General features: G+C 41.5%; 3 protein-coding genes across 3 annotated transcripts; all 3 read right to left on the reverse strand.

Annotated features, from left to right (window-relative positions):
* Positions 1-1,033: 1,033 nt before the first annotated feature.
* LOC119732266 (S-crystallin SL11-like) lies at positions 1,034-5,073 on the reverse strand. Its single transcript, XM_038205718.1, has 5 exons — positions 4,762-5,073; positions 2,422-2,514; positions 1,938-2,056; positions 1,714-1,824; positions 1,034-1,325 (listed from the first exon to the last, which is right to left on the reverse strand). Exons 1-5 carry the CDS (start codon positions 4,892-4,894, stop codon positions 1,170-1,172), a joined length of 612 nt encoding a protein of 203 aa, XP_038061646.1. The 5' UTR covers positions 4,895-5,073; the 3' UTR covers positions 1,034-1,169.
* A 1,201-nt stretch (positions 5,074-6,274) lies between these two features.
* LOC119731802 (S-crystallin SL11-like) lies at positions 6,275-14,345 on the reverse strand. Its single transcript, XM_038205075.1, has 9 exons — positions 14,099-14,345; positions 12,777-12,869; positions 11,914-12,032; positions 11,475-11,585; positions 9,491-9,656; positions 8,103-8,195; positions 7,758-7,882; positions 7,054-7,164; positions 6,275-6,877 (listed from the first exon to the last, which is right to left on the reverse strand). Exons 1-9 carry the CDS (start codon positions 14,229-14,231, stop codon positions 6,722-6,724), a joined length of 1,107 nt encoding a protein of 368 aa, XP_038061003.1. The 5' UTR covers positions 14,232-14,345; the 3' UTR covers positions 6,275-6,721.
* A 2,271-nt stretch (positions 14,346-16,616) lies between these two features.
* On the reverse strand, positions 16,617-19,973 carry LOC119732641 (S-crystallin 4-like). The gene is made up of 5 exons (XM_038206264.1): positions 19,714-19,973; positions 18,296-18,388; positions 17,837-17,955; positions 17,495-17,605; positions 16,617-17,183 (listed from the first exon to the last, which is right to left on the reverse strand). Exons 1-5 carry the CDS (start codon positions 19,844-19,846, stop codon positions 17,025-17,027), a joined length of 615 nt encoding a protein of 204 aa, XP_038062192.1. The 5' UTR covers positions 19,847-19,973; the 3' UTR covers positions 16,617-17,024.
* Positions 19,974-20,462: the final 489 nt, after the last annotated feature.

Consider the following 20,462-nt stretch of genomic DNA (forward strand, 5'->3'; position numbering starts at 1 on the left):
TTAATAAAGTATATAAAACAAAAATACCACACTGAATGCAAATTTGTTGTCCTGATTCAGGGGCCACTTTTATTGCCGACTGATAGCTTTAATCGCAGTGTATAACCGTCCGCGTGACGGGATTTGAACCAATTGGAATGGTCCAGTGTTAGTCTGGTTCCCAGACCTGACAATTATTCCCGACGCTCACGTCTAAATTGTAGGTCAGGCAGCCTCCGTGGCTAAAAATAAACATGACGACATTGATGTCCCTTTTTCAAAGCTGGGCTTCGTTTCCGATTTCGCTTTATCACTTTTAGCTTTTAATGTTCTGATCAAATTTTTCAATAAATCACTTGCTTCGTAATATCATTCAGTTATGATAATACAGTTTGATGTTGCTGTAAGATAACATTGACAAATGTTGATCTGGAATCTTCAAAATTAGGCACGCAAATAGCACTGTTAGCAGGCGGAGCCGAAGAAGACCGAGTTTTGGAAAATCTCGGTAACGGTCGTCAAATTCAAAATTGTACATGACGCAGCAAAAAGTTCGCCAATACGATCCGAGTATATTTGATGCGCAAAATCATCGTTGAATTTCAAGTTTTCTAAATGAAAGCAATGAATATTAATTATCAACTCATTTAAAAAAAATAATAAGCAATTAGCAGTTAATTAAAGCTATATTATACTCGGAAATACTCGGGCGCTATCCGATTGTCGGCGAAACGAATTCGGCAAACTTAGGAAATTATTGGAAAAAGGAGGAATTCCTCCCGTTTTAGTCACGTGACGTAAATTGTAAAACAATATATTACCGGAGGCTACCGGACCTAAGATTCATCAGGAATAGTCAGAATCTTTTGGTCTGGGAACCAGACTAGGTCCAGTGTCATGAGGTATTTAGGCCTATGGATAGTATTTTCGATAGGGTTTTGTCTTTTGGCCGTCATGCCAAGTTACTGCCATTCATTCTTAGACTTCAGCCGCTTGTCCCATAAGGTTTACCATGGCGTCTGCGGACATTTTGTGAAATGATCGTGTACATCGAGGCAGTGTCTATAATATCAAGTGGACCAAACAAACATGACAATTGTGTAATGTGGTGATTTTTACAAATGTATCTATCGATCTATAATTATCAGTTGTCAAATCTTTCAAGCTTGCTGTACTCTGGAGCATCTTTTCTACCACGGCGTCTGCGGGCGTTTGGCCAGCCAAGCAGCGATATTGGCGTCCTTGGCGACGCGCTCCCTGAGAGCAACAAGCTTAGGGTACTTCTTGACTTCATCCTCGGCCAGGTAATCCATGACGACGTAAAAGAAGATGTCGGCACGAGAAATCTGGTGGAGAATAATCCTTGGACATCATTTTTTTGATCAAACTCCAATGGAAGGAAATGATGTGTAAATGTTTTCTTTGAAACATCGGGCTCGTGACTTTATTACGAAGCCTTTCTGCCCCACTCAGGTTCGAGTGAGGGCGCTATTGAAACGCCAACTACTATTTTTTCAGTTGTCAAATTAAGTTTAAATATTTAATACACACTGATCATCAAATAAGACAAATACAATGATGAGCTACTGTGAATGATCAAATTTAACTATAAGTAGGGGCCTACCTATTTCTAGTACTCAAAAACCGTTTTTTCTCGAGTGAAATATTTTGTCATCTCGAACGACAACGGCGACTAAATAAAAACTGCGCGCCATGCATGTCTAGGTGTAATACCTTTGAGCCGACGAAGAATCCGTCACCACCATTGTTGGCTGCCAGCATCTTCTCAAGCCCCGTTAAAAACTTGGGAGCAGTCTGCGCATAATATTCAGCCATCTTTTCTTTCTAAGAAAACAAAGAAAAGATTGAAGTAATGTTGACGGAGATAATTCATCGGGGTATTTCGGAAATAGCTTACATTTTTATCTGAAACAAAGAAATGATTTGCCTTATTTCACCTTCTTCTCTTCGCCCTCCTCACTATGCCGAATCCTGCTGTGTGGCGTTCTAAGATCTTCAAGCGTTGCCAAGATCACGTCGATCTTAGTTGTTTCCTCGTTGTTCGCACCATTCAAGCCTACACGACGTACAAAGACAAGTTTCACGAAATTGAGAATGTTGAGTGCCATGTGCAATTTAGACTCCTTGAACGAGGCTTACCTCTGATGCTCTGATGCATTGTGGGTACGACGCATGGATGATGGCAACAGTTTACATGACCAGTCAAGTTGAACATAGTTTAGAAGCAACGTTTCACTAGAACGACTGCTATACTCTATCGCCAACCATCACATAAGCTTACATGTTCCCATATTCCTACCTGTATTTTTTTCGTGCACCGAGTACACGCAGTGATGACAATTAATGAACTTCAAATGTATCTTCTGAAACACCCTTCCGCAAATTTAATTAATAGGCCAAACAACCTGTACGAAAACTCACCGAACTCTCTGGCCACAAAGCCATGCATGGCCCGGCTCTGGAGAATGATCTTCCCGTCGACTTCCAGGTTAGGCAGCTGCTGCAAAGGCACATCTGTCGAGAGAGAATGTAGAAAATGAAGTTGGATTTAAAGACGCCGCCATACAGTACTAAGGGAATAATAGTGTTAGGGTCCGGTCTTCACTGCGTCTCGGTCCATTAACAGCGGTCACCCCCAAACCCGGTCATTATCACGCAGTGAAGACAAGATCCTCACACTGTTATTCCCATTAATAAATACCTTTTTAACGAAATAAACAGTTAAAATGCTCCAATTTTGTGACTTTTTTTTCCGGCGATATTTCCAGACTTTTTTGTGTTCATGTTCATGGGCCATATTTTAGCTAATGCGTGGTACCCTGTCTCTTCAATAAGCGTTGTTATATACACCACAGCCGGGCCCAGGCTGCGCTGGACAATATTGCAACGTCTTCATTGCGTACGTACGCGTACGACTTCTGCTGCCGTAGCCAAACAAATTACAACAATGTTTTCATATATTTACCTTATGGAGGAAGCTGAAATTTCGTTTACACATTCCTTGTGTCCAGAATTACAAAATTGGCTAGGAAAGATAAATATGTCGATGGGCGAAGTATTTACAGAAAATAAATCGTAGATCTTCGCTTTCGTCGTAACATCCTCAGTATAGTGCACTGCCGCTGTCGTCGTCGTTTCAAAACTTCCTTACGCGCGCGCACACATAGCAACTGTGTTGCGTACGCGCGCGTCAGTCTCACGCGAAGGTGGTTGAGCGCATGTGCAGTGCTGTATTGTTACAAGCTACCGTATGACTGCAACCTTGTACCCCGTGGGTACGATCTTGCAGCGCCATGTTGTTTCACATCATGCCTTGCGCGATCGTAACCCCTGGAATTGTGTAATTTAAATGTGCCAAAATACGGCACATTATAATTAGGGCTGCAGTTTATCCGTTTTACGTGCCGACGCCATCTTTAAAATGTTAAAAGTTGTGATTTTGAAGAATCAATCCTTTCAAACACAACGTTTGGACGTTGTGTTAATTAGCAAAGATTTGTATTAAATGTAAGTATCCCTTTCGTGCCTTTACAACCACAGATACAGGTTTTTTTTTAGCGAAAAAACGCGGCTGACATAATCCATATCGTACAGGCATCGCGACTGTTGAATCATAATTTTTGTTTCGAAGGTGACGTTACGTGCAAAGCACGCGAGCGCATTATGGGCGCGCCCGGCGTGCAATCTTCGAAATGCGCGCGCAGTACGCTGTGAATAGCCATTCAGCGTCATTTACGTCATCATCACAGCCAGGGGTTAGTGTAAGGAACGAGCACGCGCCCCTGGAGTCGAGGCTGGTATGACTGTTGTAAATTTGGACAATCATTGCCTTCCATGGGGCTGGATCAATGCTGGTTCAGGGGCCATTTATTCGCTTGTTCTTTGAAGCCGGTCTTTATATCACCGTTAATGCCCGGCCACGTGATCGAGTCTCGACCAATCAGAAACCATCAACTCTCCAAGGTATTTATTAATATGAACTAATGAATGAAACCCGGAAATGTGCGTCTGAAATAATATTTTTTTTCAACTGAAAACCCTACTAAAATAAAAACGCCCCTGGGAGAGGATGAAAGGTTAAAGGTGAAAGGGGTTGTGACGGGAAGTCAACTCAGACTCATCACCAAAAGTCATATCTCAGACTTAAATCACGTATATAACCATGATCCAATCTTACTTAACTTGTACACTCTTTCGAACCACTGTTGTTTTCTTTAAAAAAAAATATCAAATTCGTAGGCCTATATCACCGAAACGACGTCATCACTCCTGCACGTCGTGATTTTGTATTATTATTATTTTTGTTTAGAATAGGTGGTGTCGACTTGTCGTAGATAAAAATCACGACTGTGGTGTCCCTTCAGGGCCACCATAATCCATGCATATGACTGCCGCATGTACATGTACGTAGACACAAAATAAGCCTTATTTTCACGTATAAAATACATGGGGGAAAGAGACTGGATGATCAATTAACGGTTATAGGCAGCTGGCTAGCAAGTCTTTTCTTGCCCGAGCTGAGTGTTGGTCTATGTGAGCCATGTAATCTTGGTTAAATCATGGAGGAAAAAAATTCCCAACCCTCACAACAACCCCAGTCATATTTTTTGAATGAAAATTGCCCCTTCGATTATGAACGCTACAAAGTAAGAGCCTAATTAATCCATACACAATATTGCACAGCTAGCATTTCACTGCATGCTTGTATGATAAGTTGTAGGTCCCTAGGCTATACACAGGCTCCAGACAGAATTAACTTACTCGGTTTGTGCTCAAGCCATTCCTCGCGAGTGTACCGTACATCTTCAAACTCCTGGCCGACATGAGCCAGCATCATGCGCGTGGTCTCGGCGTACCCACGGCCGTTGAAGTAAATCACCTTGTAGGAAGGCATCTTGGAATTGCAGGTCGAATAGTAGGCTAGGCTGCAGGCAATGGACTCCACACAAATAAGCGGGCAATGATGCTATAACCGTGCGCTCTGTGTTCCGGTGTTTGAAGGCGGCCCCCAATGTGCACGTTGTTCTTTCAGCAATGGCTAGCTATTATAGCATATGCAATATGTGCACAGTAGGCCCAATTTTGTATGACGGCAATCTTTAGGTCATCAGCTGACCTTTCATTTTCTGCCCCGTCATTGCTGTTATAATACTCGGCAATAGACTTTTCACCCGAAAATGATAATATATGCAAATGAAGGCCGTGAGGCGGAAGCGTACGTAGGTGGGCCCGTTGAAAATGTACAGAGGTCCAAACATTCGGGTCATTATCTCTCAATTTGTCCAGGATTTCTCGCTTTTTGCTTGAGAATAGCCTCTAAAATCGTCTTAAGTTATACTATCCAGCATAATTTTTTTCTTTTTGATGCACAAAATAAAACTTGAATACATTTTGTCGTCCCGTGCGCAGGATATCAAGGGTAAATGGCAGGGCTCCTTTCCGCATGAGTGATAAAAAACCCTGTGTGATTCGGGGTAAAAATTTTGGGCCGAATCAGGGGATGAATTACGCGGGCTAGCTGCGCCGCGCCCGCCGGCACAAGGGATGTGGGGCACGGCAGTGTACTTGTGCGTGCTTTCGCCCTTGATATGATTCAGACAGCGATTCGGCCCAAAATTTGATGGATGGTACCCCGAATCAAACAGGAATATTTTGTTCCACGGAAAGGAGTCCTGCATATTTCCCTCGGCATCGAACGCACGGATCCGAAAACATTTTTTAAGGCCTAAAAACGTTTCCTTTGTACGTAAAAACCATGATAAACAGTATTACTTATGACGATTTTAGAGGCTTCTCTAAAGACAAAACAGCCAAAAATCCTGGACAAATGGAGAGAAAATGACCCGAATGTTTGGACCCCCGTACATGATGGACCCAGTTTCGTTGCCGCCTCACGGCCGGCCCTCATATTGCATACATTATCCTCAGTTGCATAAATTATCATTTTCTGGTGAAAAGGTCTATAAGTAAGTATGGATCTAGCTTTATTCAGACCCAGTGTGACTTGTAAATTTCATGCGATGTGAAAAGATTTTTTTTTAATCTTAAAATGACGGTGAAGTTGACCTTGAATATAGTATTAGGGCCTATGCAAGAGGGTTGGATGGCTTGACAGACTATGTACGGTCCTAAATATTAAGCACCTTAAAATGCTTTTCGGAAATTATTTATTTAACAACCCGCAATTTCAATCTCGATACTTTTTCGAGATACATGTACATATACATGTATTAAAATCTTTCTCAAAAAAAAATTTGTTATCACACACAAAATGTAGACGGTTAATAACCTCAGTTTATTATTATTTTGTATTTAAGGGGAAAAGTGTGATTGAGCAAACATTCCCGGAACTTAATTTAAAACCCTGCTTTGTGGGAAAACCAATAAGGCTTCTAAAGTCCATTTTTTTAAAGTATATAAAACAAAAATAACACAGTGAATGCAAATTTGTTGTCCTGTTTGGAAATTTTCGGAAAAAGGAGGAATTCCTCCCGTTTTAGTCACGTGACATGAATTGTAATACAATGTATTACCGGATGCTTCCGGACCTAAGATTCATCAGGAATAGTCAGATTCTTATGGTCTGGGAACCAGACTAGGTCCAGTGTCTGAGGTATTTAGGCCTATGGATAGTATTTTCGATAGGGTTTTTTCTCAGTTTGGCCGTCATGCCAAGTTACTGCCATTCATTCTTAGACTTCAGCCGCTTGTCCCACAAGGTTCACCATGGCGTCTGCGGACGCTTTGCTAAGTAAGCAGCGATCTTCGGGGCTTCGGCAACGCGTTTCATCAGTGCCGACAGCTTAGGGTACTTCTTCAGCTCGTCCTCTTCGACCGTTTCCATGACGACGTAAAAGAAGATGTCGGCACGAGAAATCTGCATGGAGAAGTACATTAGCGATAAATTGTACATAAGTAGGGATGCTTTCGTGTTGTTAGAGGTCAAAGCAAAAGTCCCATGAAAACCTACGTTGTGTATTTTCAGTCTCGAAATCTAAAATATATTATTTTTTTCAAAGATATCACCAGAGGGCGCCATTTATCCAATTTCACCTTTGAACCCACGAAGAAGCCATGACCACCATTGTTATCTGTGAGCATCTTTTCAAGTCCCGCCATGTATTTGGGGGCCGTCTTTTCATAAAACTCTTTCAGCTTTTCTTTCTGGAGAGAGAGAAAAAAAAACAGTTGATTTATTGTAGGTCTTACATGGTTTGCATTCGACGTTTCTCTCTGTATCTGTGCATGAGTGATGTACAAGGCTTAAAAAAGATTTAAAAGATTCCAAGTTAAAATCTTTAAATGTGATTTTTATTCTCATTCTTAGCCAGTCACGATGATGGCAGGAATGATTATACAAGTATCATATACATTTTACTTATTTTACGCTGCAAAATATGATACCCCTTTTTAAAAAATGTGAATCAAAAAATAATCAACCATTAACCAAACGGCGATAGGTCAATTATGTCACAACCGGATATACAAAGTCCAATGGTGTAGTTAAACATTGAAACTGATACGTGCAAACACCCAAACGGAAACTCAAAGGTTACCATGGAAACGTGTTCTTTTAATTGGTGAGTAAATATACGCTAATAGTTTAGTGAATTTAATTGTCCATCGACATATTTCTACAAACATTCTTTGCTATTGAGTTGGACAACTCGGCTTTCAAATACGGTAGAGTTGTGCTTAAATATTCGATCAAACTTGTTAATGTGACATGTCTTCTTTAAAATGAGTTATTCATATACCTTTTGGATTTCGTCAAGTTCTTTTTCGTAGTACAAAATTCTGCCGAGTGGGACTCGAATGTCTTCGAGGGTGGAGAGGACCACGTCGATTTGTGTCGTCTCCTCGTTGTTTGCGCCGTTTAGACCTGGGTAATAAAGACAAAAGCACAACATTTCCAAAATAATTTTAAAAAAGAAGAAAGATCCTAATAAATCCAGAGTCCCATTAAATCTGATGCATTATGTACGACAGTCTAGCAGCTATGCTCTTCATCTTTAACCGAAGCCCATGCTCCATATTCAATATTTATTGCAAAAGAAATATTTTAAAGATAAAATAATGACAACATCTGAACGGAAACTTACCGAATTCTCTGGCCACGAAGCCATGCATGGCCCGGCTCTGGGGAATGATTTTCCCGTCGACCTCCATGTAAGGCAACTGCTGCAAAGGAACATCTGTCCGGGAGAGCCGTTTTAGAAAATAAAAGTAGTCAAAAATTGTAAAGATTCTAGAAAAAGTTTGTGTGCACTAGTCCTCTTATTAGCTTCCTTGACCTTTCCTATGCACCCATTTTAGTAAATATGAAAAAGTATAAGCCCTTTGGAAAATAATATTGTCTGCTGCTATAGTTAGGCCTAAGGCCCATATCATCAGGGACCACCTTTGCCACCCCTCCACTATTGGAGGAGAAGAGCATGAGTAAACAAGCAATTTAGTGATGCACAAATAGTGCGGAAACCCACTTTTGACTGGAATTTTTAAATAATGTTGTGTAGTATAGCTCTTCAACTATACGTGGTGAAAAAAATCTTCAAAAATTCGCAAGAATAGTGTTATCATGCTAATTTAAATACATGTCACCAAAATCACTGTTGTCCACGTGCAAGTCTAGTGTAGTGTTTTTTGTCTTCAAATCGAGCTCCGGAGCTCAGTCAAGCGGATGGAATAAGTCCGTGGCAAACAGGTTTGGCACTTGAATGATTCAACTAACATAGGCCTATCATAGAGACAAAATATGCATTTGCAATCATTTTTTCGTCAATTATGTTTATAGATCAATATTTTAATACTATTAAAGTGGAATTTTTGGAATATGCTCAACAAGTAGGTGAAATTGCTGTCAAAAGTTGGTTTCCTTCTTTTTGCACTACCCTGTAGCTTGCAGCCAGATTTAGCTAACTGAATTATAGGCTAGCCGCCACGGTCTCCAGTGCCCTATTCAGTTAGGCTACTGGTGGCCGCTATATTACACCATGAATTTTAGGAGGGAATTCAAACGCATGCGTTGCAAAGAATTATGGGTAGCTTATCGTGATTATCAATAATTGCACGTGCATATTCCACGTGTAGTGAGTAGGCGGAAGCGTTGACCCCCCCCCCCGGTTCAGTTCAAAGTGATAACTCAACTAAGAAGACTTCACCAGCGTCTTTGGGTACGAGCGAGTCAATTCATGTTGTATATTCGTGTTTCTGGGCCTTATACCCATTAATTGTGTAATTTGTGCACATAAAACTAACGCAATTTTGCCTCAAATCATATAACTTCATTGAAACTTCTATTCCCATGTAGGGGTTTTTACTCGAGACATAACTCATGACCTGATTTCCGTGATGCTGTACATGCGCATGCATCAAACACAGAGCCAGGTCATCCGAGGTCAGTCATAGTACATGTATATACAGGCATATGTTTATAACAATATGGTGAACATGTACGTACAGTTTGTACCTCGTATCTTACAAAACATACCGGCTTTGAGCTTGGGCCAATCCGCAGTCGAGTGTCGAACATCCTCAAACTCTTGGCCAACGAGAGCGAGCAGCATACGGGTCGGCTCGGCATACCCACGGCCGTTGAAGTGTACCACTTTGTAACAAGGCATCTTCGAGCTGTGCTTTACGACGGCAGAGACGAACTAAACTATTGTAACTCACATACGGGCAAGACCTCGAGTATAACCACCTTGAATTACTGCCGACTGCCGTGCACTGTTGAAGGTTGCCGTCGTTCGATCAGTGAAGCCATTCATAGGTTTTTGTACGCTGCCTTTAGAAACACCGTGACCTAGCTTAGAAGGTCAGACGCCTCCAGCGTCTCCTTCCTGAAGTCGTACCAATTTAATATCAATTCTTTGCAGCTAAACTCAGTACACATAGGCCATACTCATGTTCAGTCTGCTATACCTTTGTCTAGGCCCGTCGCCAGCCCTGAGCATCAGGGGGCCATAGTACGGTACCAACTGGGGGGGGGGGGGGGGGGGGGGGGGGGGGGGGGGGGGGGGCACTACCATAAAAAAAATACAAAAAAAGCATAATGTATTGGTTTTGCCGTTGGGGGCCCGGCCCCCACCGGCCCCCTTGGCGACGGGCATGCCTTTGTCTTATGGCTCCATCGACCTTCTTGTGATGTCCAATCAATAATACGCCAAAGAATGTCACGCAATAATAATGAAACAAAAGAAGTTTTGTTCACCTGTAATTTATTTTGACTCTTCATACCTTAGACTACTTGTTGATAGTCAGCAGAGCAATAAAAGGAAATGAAATAAAGTACTTCACTTCAGGAACAGACAATTATGCAAAACCAATTATCATCTAACTCAAAACAAACAAATAACAATTTTCGTGTATATATTGCAGCAGCATTCCAACGTACTCATTTTGTTTTATAATTAAAAAAAGAGAGTAAAATGCACAAACGGGTTTCAAGTTCAGATGGCGTATTGTCTCTCAATCATATGTTTATTGGCAAGCTTTTGGTCATTTGTCAAATTGAATTGGAAGTTTTCTTTCAAAACGAAACAAAAACATAGTTTATTAATACATAGGAATCAAAAGAAGGATATCTTAAAAATAAATGGATAGATTCAAACATAAAAAGTGTAAAATTGGGTTAAAAAAAAATCATGATTTCACATTTTATATTTTACAGTCTGCCGTTGTAAACCGTGAAGTACAATAAATGTTGATTTGCCGAGACAAAACAGTTATCGAAAACTTGTTTATTTGAGTTTTAAGCTCATAGTATTTTTTTTTTAGTTTGAAGCTACTTTTTGACATAAGATCACTTCTAAAACCAAACTTTCTACATGGCCCTCAACATCTGCTCTTCAAGCGGCGGTTACCATTCAGTCTTCGGACGCTTGGCCAGATAAGTAGCGATCTTTTGGTCTTTGGCGATGCGTTCCTTCAGAGCAGTGAGCTTTGGGTATTTCTTTAAGATGCCCTGTTCTTCCTTGAAAAATTCGGCGCAGGCAAAGAAGTAATGTCGGCACTCGAGATCTGAAATGTATAAGCATGAACATGTATACACATAACCAGGCTACGTAACCGCAAAACTATGTAAAGCAGATCCCTGACTACTAATGTGGTCTAAGGCGTCTAGCAAGTCATCTGAGTCAGATTTTGGACCAATGTGATGCTTATGCAAGTCTCATACCCAAATGACAGTCTTGAGTCAGTGAGTCTGTCATTGAGGTATTAATACCAATTGGATTGTAGGCTGGACCTCTGAGGCCAGCAATTTTAAATTCTTGGGCCAAGGCGATACTTATTCAAGTCTAATTCACAAGAGACAATATTTTTTTAGTGAGTCAGTGAGATAGGTACAAAGATGACTGGTGGGTTTTATATTAAAAAGCAAAAATGTTAATAAATTGAATTTTTTGGGGGAAAGGAGCTTGGATTACATTGATGACATTGATGGCTTTGTTTATTTGGGTTTTTGTCTTTACCTTTGACCCGATGAAGTAGCCATCCCCGCCTTTGTTTTCCTTCAGCATGTGCTCAAGGGGTCCCAAGAACTTCGGAACAGTTTCAGCTTGGTAGACGGCGAAAAGCTCTTTCTGGAAAAGGGGGAACACAACGACATTGCCAAAGTTATGTCTGACCTCTGATTATGTTGTCATCCGTTATATAAAAAGTCTGAGTTTGTATTTTACTTAAGGCTTCATGAGTTTCAAATTCATTAGTTAAAAGAAAATGAAAGATGCACGAAATATTCCTAAAAGGTCACGATCTCAAAAAAAAAAATTATTTCGATTTAGAAAATAACCTTTTGAGTGTCTTTCCCGAAAGAGGCCTGCTAGTGCCATTTTCTTATGTAGGGGCTGTGGGCTATGAACAGTAATTGCTTATTTACTGTTAAAGTTAACAAGAAAACAAATCTTGTACCTGCTTGGCTGGGTCCTTTTCCTGGAAAAATATCTTGGCCAGTGGTTGTGTCAGATCCTCCATAATGGCAATGATGATGTCGATTTTGGTTGTCTCCTCATTGTTAGCACCATTCAGGCCTGCATACAGTGAAAAAAGAAGGCTTCCAGATGAGAAATTTTATAGTTTTGTATAAAAAAAAAATCTCGTAGTCTATGCTTAATTGGTGCTACCAATGGTTTGAAATGACTAGTCTATATTTATACCAAAAAGTGTAAGGATCCCACTTCTGCATGTGCAGTGTTGCCACTGTGTGTATGCATAGGTCCATCTTACACTTTAGTTGGATCATGCACTTGGACAAAACACTAATTAAACTGAAGATAGAATTAACCAGTACCTAGGAGCTCACATGAATCACTAAGATATAATTCGATTCCAAAAGAGTGACTTACAATTCAAACAAGACAATATTATTTCCTGATTGAATAACTCTAAAAAAAGTTAGTTAAAATTCCAAGCTATATATTACCTTTAGTTAACTCTTCACAAATTTAATTCGAATTACAAAAAAATTCCTGAGGGTTCAGGAGATGGATCCCATCTCTGTTGGCTTCCCAACAGCATCTACATACATGTAATGTCTCCCATTAATATGCAAATACATTGGAGGGTGAAATGATGATCCACCGCCATTTCAAAAGTGTGACGAAAGGCCGGCGAAATGCCAATCACGTCGCAGCATGCAACATGGCGACCGGCAGCAAGAGACCGACAACACTTATTTGCGCACGCAGGCTGCGCACCTAGCAACAAGATCCGCAGCCTTCTTAACGGGTCTTAATATTGCAGCGTTCTAGAAGTGGGGTCCTTACATTACTTACCATACTCCCTGGCCAGAAACCCAAGAACGGCCCGGCTCTGTGGCATGGCTTTACCGTCTACCTCCAGGTAGGGCAGCTGCTGCAACGGAGCCCCTGATTCAAGTGAGGAGAATAAACACGGTTGAACTTTTCAATCCATGTGTGGACACGGGAGCATTTTGTTGTGGTTTTGTTGTGTCCTAACAGTCAGATACCTTAACTGGAGGAAAGTTATCGAACAAACGAACCTTGGTAACAAAATGGTGGGCAGTCATGGAATACAATGAAAATATCATACAGAAGAACAAGTGTGAGTGCACAATAAGCAGTGAAGTCATGCATGAAATCGATCAAAATGATCCCCGCCAGAACTTAAAAATGTGACGCCCAAAACTGCGACGCCGATGGCACATATTGAACACCATACTTAGATTTTATACCTAGATTTATAGCAATTTGTGATAAATACCACGTGACTGTAACATTCCTGGACATTTTTTTGCCTCCATTAACAAACTTTTCGTAAACATCTTTACGAATTGTATATATTTAGTTTGTTTGGTTATTTTGAAAAATGGGTATATTTCATGGGAAACTTTTTTGTTATGGAAAGATTATTTTGGTCAATTTTCAGGGGACAGACCAACCGACCACTAAGTGACATGTAGAAGCTCCTGCCAGAGCTTAAAAAGAAGTCGTTCTTTAATCTATAATCTTTATTCGTTAGAGGTTGACTTGAGGGTAGTATATAAGATACCTAAAACAAGTTTCAATTTCAGCTCTAGGTGGGAAGGGGTTGGGCTATTGTGCAAAATAACACTGTTGACCCATTCACTAGTGCCTGGCAAGGATCACGCCATTCAAGTTCAGTGTACATTGCATTTATCTGCGAAGTCAATATTGTTTACACACGATTTTACTATCAAAGGTTCTTTTTTATATAGCAAATTACGGTATTGATTAACAGCCCCAAATAAATTATTGTGGCAGTTTGCGGTCCACGAACCATGGCCTAGACGCTTTCGAGGGGCTTGGGCCTAAAGTGCAATGTCAATAAAGCAGATAGGAAGTTGGAGTTCTCACTCAAATCTTAAGACTTGTTAGCGTTATGTTACTTACTTTCTGCGCAGCCCGAATTAGAATTTGGAGTCCCTAAATATCATTTCGTGGCGATGGAGCCAAGCTCGTGCGCAGGTGGTACGCGCGCACTCAATGCCCCTTCGACCAATAGGGTTGCCAAAGTGCACGTGCGCCTTCACCAAAAGAACGCGTACCACCTGCGCGAGCGTTGTTCCAGTCACAGTGCATGGTATTTTATTATGTCCGCCTAATTTTAGTCTTACCTGCTTTATGTTGGGGCCATTCCTCGTGAGTGTAGCGGACGTCTTCGAACTTCTGGCCGACATGAGCGAGCATCAGACGGATTGGTTCCGCCCTGCCGCGACTGTTGAAGTAAACCACTTTATAGGATGGCATAATGGAACCTATAGGAAATCACGAACGATAGTGTACGGAGTGCATGCAGCCAAAAACCCGAGTGACAATATTGCTGGACGATTCCGCTTTATATGTCCGGCGACGGCTACATGCCAAAGAAGCGTGCCGTTAAACATTAACTCTATGCAAACACTCGTTGTTTTTCTGATAAATATTTAAATCGGCAGTCCGCTTTTACACGATGAAATGGAGTATGCATTATTCAGCAAATTTCCTGTCTTTTTTGCTATTTCATGGCTTTGGTTTTTGTGTGACGAGCTATGTAGCAGAAGGGCACACACGTTCTGCCTGCAATCTAGACAAATTTAAACCAGCATAGTGTATGTTTCAAAGCACATTTGACAAATGATGACTTTTTTTCAAATGTGTATGTCACATCCAAAGTTGACCGTATATAATTCAACAAATATATTCTGAATGTTAAAGTCTAGGAGAACGCCCTTCAAAGGCCTCTTACTTTATAAACAAATAATAGCACCGAGGACACCAGACATCATTATGAGCAGATATGAACCGGAAGTCAACGACATTCACATTAGTGAAAATTTTGAAATCTAAAAATACCACATGATATGGTGGCTTTGGAGGGACATACACGGTCGTGAATATTTTTGCTAGTCGCAAAAATTATATTCACGACTAGTCGCGAAAATATTCACGACCGTTTATTAGTATGCAATGAGGTCGACCACTAGGGCACGTCTATGCTCCCCGAGGGACTGTGAGTGACCAGAAGAGGGTCCTATTTTCTGAGGCCGAAGGCCGAGGGAAATAGGACCCTCTTCTGGTCACTCACAGGCCCGAGGTGATATTTTAATTTGGCAGAATGGTGCCAGCCCCCCTCCCTCCCCCCTTCGATTTTACGGAGGCCACGTGTCCAGAGAAAAAATATAAGCTGTGTACATTTCAGCACTGATTAAAAACCAAATCTGACGGGCCCACCCCCCCCCCCTGCAAAAATTTCTGGTTCCGCCCCTGTGCATAAAGTATGAGTAAGCACAAATCTCAACGAGTTACCTATATATGTTGATTTTATTATAAACACTTTGATGTATTGTGTCAGAAGTGTGTTTTCCTAATAAAACAAACCCAACCTGCCAGACGGACCAAAGTGCAACGCCAGCGAACTGCAATATCACTATATCAACAAGGTCCACATTTGTGGGTGACAGACCTTTTCAGCGCCGCCGTGGGAAACATTTGAATAAATGCGAGCAGAATTTAACCTTTACCCTAGCCTTGACCAAGGCTATCACTTGTTCCCATATGAGCTTGTTCCCGCTACCGCACACCGCGCGCGCAGCGACACAATGTTGTACTATACCGTTAGCCCCAACGACCCTTGCGTGTGCTTTGTGTGCATGTACATGTTGTACTTACGCCCCACACACACTTCCGCAAACAGCCGTACAGTAAGTCGAGGCGGAAGCGCTTCGACTTATTGTACGGCTGTTTGCGGAAGTGTGTGTGGGGCGTACGTACAATACATGCACACAAAGCACACGCAAGGGTCGTTGAGGCTAACGGTATAGTACAACTAGTGATTGTGTCGCGGCGCGGCGCGCGCGGTGTGCGGTAGCGGGAACAAGCTCGTATGAGAACAAGCTGATAGCCTTGGTCAAGGCTACCTTTACCCCCGAGGTTCTCGTTTTTTTCTCGAAGAATCGACACAAACTCTATCAAACTTAATATACTTCTGTATATAAGTGTCAGTACAATTTCATTGTTTTCAAACGCACCAGAGGAAGCTTATCCCCGTCCTCATCTGATAATTCCTTAGCCATTTTGCTCCTGCCCTATCGCTGTGCAGTACTGCTGTAACTCCATGAGGGTCAAGGTTTCCACTGCATCGGGGGGGGGGGGGGGGGGGGTGATGGGACTGAGGAGCCTTGGTCAAGGCTACCTTTACCCCCGAGGTTCTCGTTTTTTTCTCGAAGAATCGACACAAACTCTATCAAACTTAATATACTTCTGTATATAAGTGTCAGTACAATTTCATTGTTTTCAAACGCACCAGAGGAAGCTTATCCCGTCCTCATCTGATAATTCCTTAGCCATTTGCTCCTGCCCTATCGCTGTGCAGTACTGCTGTAACTCCATGAGGGTCAAGGTTTCCACTGCATCGGGGGGGGGGGGGGTGATGGGACTGAGGACGTTTTATCTGAAGGGCGACGTCAAAGGGTTTTAAGCAAAACAAAAGTCTACTTTTGGCACTTTCCGCCTTTTGAGTTTTTGGAACGGGTTTGGCGGTAGTCTGTTGAGTGAGGGGGGGGGGGGAGGGGAGTTGAGGGCGTGAGTGGGGTGCCTCTTTGCAGCCACCGTGCATGTGCATGTAAGTAGCAAAGAATGTTTAACTCAACATCATTTAGGCCTATGTCCAATTGACCCACAAGCATCACTTCCGGTCATTTATTCAAACCATCGTACCGTTTACAACCGCATACACGAATGAAGTTAAACGTTCATGCCTACACATTATATTTTGTGGAATCAGTTTTGATCATAACGACAAAGTAATTTACATTTATCAAATGTTCTAAGCTGTGTTTCACATAATCACGTCTTTTTGGTATTAGTATTCTATTGACCTCTTTGACCTCATAGGGTACAGCGCCCTCAAGAGTTAAACAAACAGCACAAACATTTGAACCAGTGCACGTCACGCACATGCTGAATTCTACATTAAAATTATATCACATTCAGAGAGGTATATGGAATATTCACATCATCATTTCTTCTGGCCGAAGTTGAGTAGACATTTTGTGTCTCTGTTTAAAATTGTGTTTTGGGACGCTTGGCCAAGTAAGCAGCGATGTTGGCGTCCTGGGCAACGCGTCCCTTCAAGGCGTACAGCTTCGGGTACTGTTTCAGGACCTCGTCGTTGTTGAACGCTTCCGCGGCAACGAGGTAGACAATGTCGGCCCGAGAGATCTGAAAAGAAAAGTGAATCAAATTTGTATTTTTTAAAATTTTGGTTTTATCTCATGCCTCAGCTTGGCGAGGTCTTATGCACTGTACTTGGTGTGGGTGGGGGACTCCGGCTCAGTATGGGTCCATAATAATTCTGCATAAGAAAATACCAAGCTTTTAATAGATATGTTAAGCACGGAAATACTTTCATATCAAAAGCTTCTAAATACATGTAGTCTACATCCAGGTGTGGGTGCACAAAGCATATTACTCGCAGAGGGCGCCCTTTGGATAAATTAAGGACATAAGTGTAAGATATGAATAAATATTACCTTTGAGCCAACGAAGAAGCCATCGCCACCACCGTTGTGTTTCAAGATATCTTCCAGTCCCTTCAAGAATCTGGGAGCTGTGTCTTTCAAGTAAGCCGCCATTTTCTCCTTCTACTCCCCACAAAATACAACAAAATAGATACATTTCGATTGTGATAAAAGATTTAAAAACGTGTGACAATTATTACCCCGTCCCATCTATCCCCGTTTCACGTCACCACTTCACGTCACCACTTATTTTCATCTCCAGATTTATTCTAACAAAATAAATGTATTGCTTTATGATAATACCATTCTCATATTTTTCTGTCAACAAACCCTCTGAAAAAAAATCCATCATACCTTCTGGGCCTCATCTTTTTCGTAGAACAAAATCTTGGCCAGCGGGTCTACGAGGTCCTCGGTGATGGCCAGCACGATGTCAATTTTCGTCGTCTCCTCGTTGTTTGCGCCATTTAAGCCTGCACAAATGAGACAAATAATTATTACATTACCTAACTAATGAACTAACGTAACCTGTTCGGTTACAATAATGCATGCACCGCATGTCGAAAAACTGGATACATATGCGTCAAGTCACATGACATCCCGAATGATTAATTCAGGATGAACAATGGCGAAAGTAATAAAATGTGTTCGGCAATTTAACACAATCTTGCTATGCGTAAAACATGTTAAGCTTCTAACCATTTATAGGGTTAGGATTCATAGGAGTGTCGGAACATAGGCTATCGGAACATAGAGGTGTAACCATGATGACTTGCTGATGACATCGCAAGAAAATGTTTCACGATTGCTCACCGAAATGCCTTGCGACGAAGCCGTGCATGGCCCGGCTCTGTGGGATAGGCTTGCCATCGACCTCCAGTAAGGGTAGCTGCTGCAACGGAGTCTCTACGATAGGAAGAATACAAAATGGCATATTAAGTTTTGCAGAACTTGGGAGGAATTGTACATGGAAAAAGAAAGAAAGTTGTACAACTATACTCAAGTTGTACAACTAAAAAGTGAGCTTTTCAACCGAACCTGATCTGTACTGCGCAAATATTGAAATAATCGTCTTTTAATTTGAGGGCCTGAGTTTCGAAGGTCTGGAAACAGTTTGCAACATTTTGGCAATGAATTACTATCATTATTTTTTTTTTGGTTATTTTTTTTTTATTATTTTTTTTTAAACATTTTTTTACATATCCTCTGTTTACATATCCTCTTGATTCATGACATTTATTATTTTTTAACGAGGGCTTAAAATAGAGGGACACAAACATAAAATTTTCAGTGCATATTGAAAACAACTATGAGTTAATAAGTAATTCAATAATGCCATTGGCCTACGTGACATATCTGGATTTGCCTCCTTGAAAAAATTAATGAATAACCCATAAACTCGACGCGATGCAAATTCCGAGTTCCCATGGAAACTATTGTGACGCTCTTAGGAATTAAGTTCAAGGATCATGGACAACAATGCGCTGGTTTCCCGCCAAAATGTAAGCTAGGCTTAATTCCAGCCGCAGTCGATTCGTTCTTCAAGGTTGCCACAACATGCTGTTTGTGGCCATGATAATATTTTTTTTTTTAGAACTGTATACAGTCTAGCTATGGGGTCAAAGGGCGTATTTACATTGCAGGGACCAGAAAACGTGCAGAGTTTGTTTAGTAGAGTAGGCGGGCCGGGATCGTCGACACCCTGACTTGGTCTCATGTCGCAATAGGCACAGCCGGTTATGAATAACACAACCTTGAGGAATGATCTAGGCCTGAGTCCTCCGTGGCACAACTAAATCAGGTGTTCACATTTTTGCATCGGCTTTCCCAATGTGTGCGTGTGCGTAGGCCTATGCATACATGAAACAACCCAAATTTTATTTTGACGACCTAGTTGAGGTGTTACATTTTTTTTTCCTGCAACGGCAGCTGTGGCTGTGGGTAAAATCGATAGATTCAAAATGCTGTGTACCTGCTTGTATCTGTTACTGTTTCAAGCTTCAACACTCTTCACTGTAATATTGTACCTGACCATTGCATGGATAGATTAAGAGGAGGGGATTATAAAGGGGTGGGTAGCTGCCAAGAGGGGGTTAGCAGGCACTTGTGGTGGTTTTCTGCATGACTTTTAAAATCCAGGTCCTATACCTTCAATTGTGAGAGTCCTAAATCTGCTCTGTGGTCCGCTGACTCATAACGCTATATGATGGCTGACTGCACCTAAAACTTACCGGCTTTTACCTTAGCCCACTCTTCGCTCTTGTATCGGACATCCTCGAACGCCTGGCCGACGTGAGCTAGCATCACACGGGTCGGCTCGGCCCTTCCGCGAGCGTCGAAGTACACAACTTTGAAGGAAGGCATCTTGGATTCTACCGGAGCAAAGCTCGTTCGTGTCCTGTTCAGTCGGCAGTCAAACAGACGAGTGGACAGAAAGCCTTTTACATTACAATAAATGAGAACAAACAATCTCGCATAGAAGTGCAATCAGGCGTTGTTACGCACGGGTTAGGGTTCGTGCATGCCATACTTAACTCGGGTCAAGGCTGATATGTCAATTGCTTTCATTGTAAAATCTGCCAAATCATCGTCGGTACATTTTAGCCTACATTCCAGACTGACTTGATCTACACCTGCTCTGCGCCCCTCTCTGCACACGTCAGGTCAATTTAAGTGTATAAATAATCATTCTTCTGCATGTCATCCCACTTCATGTGCGTTTTCTTATGTCTTGCGTGTCTTCGCGAGAAACTTTCTTGTTGCCGTTTTTGATCGAAATTTTGCATGAACGGCTTTAAAAAAAAAAATCCCATTTGGTCTTTCATAATTTACATCCACGATTGTACTCTGAAGCGATATTAGGTTAAACAATTAATACGTGTTTTATTTTTGCTTCCATTTTTATAACCAAAAAATTCAAAACCAGACAAAATTAATTAGTGCATCCAAACGTTCTATATTTTCCTATTTTGTTTTCAAT

This window comes from Patiria miniata, unplaced genomic scaffold (genome assembly GCF_015706575.1).
Source record: "Patiria miniata isolate m_02_andy unplaced genomic scaffold, ASM1570657v1 HiC_scaffold_24, whole genome shotgun sequence".
Classification (NCBI taxonomy): Eukaryota; Metazoa; Echinodermata; class Asteroidea; order Valvatida; family Asterinidae; genus Patiria; species Patiria miniata.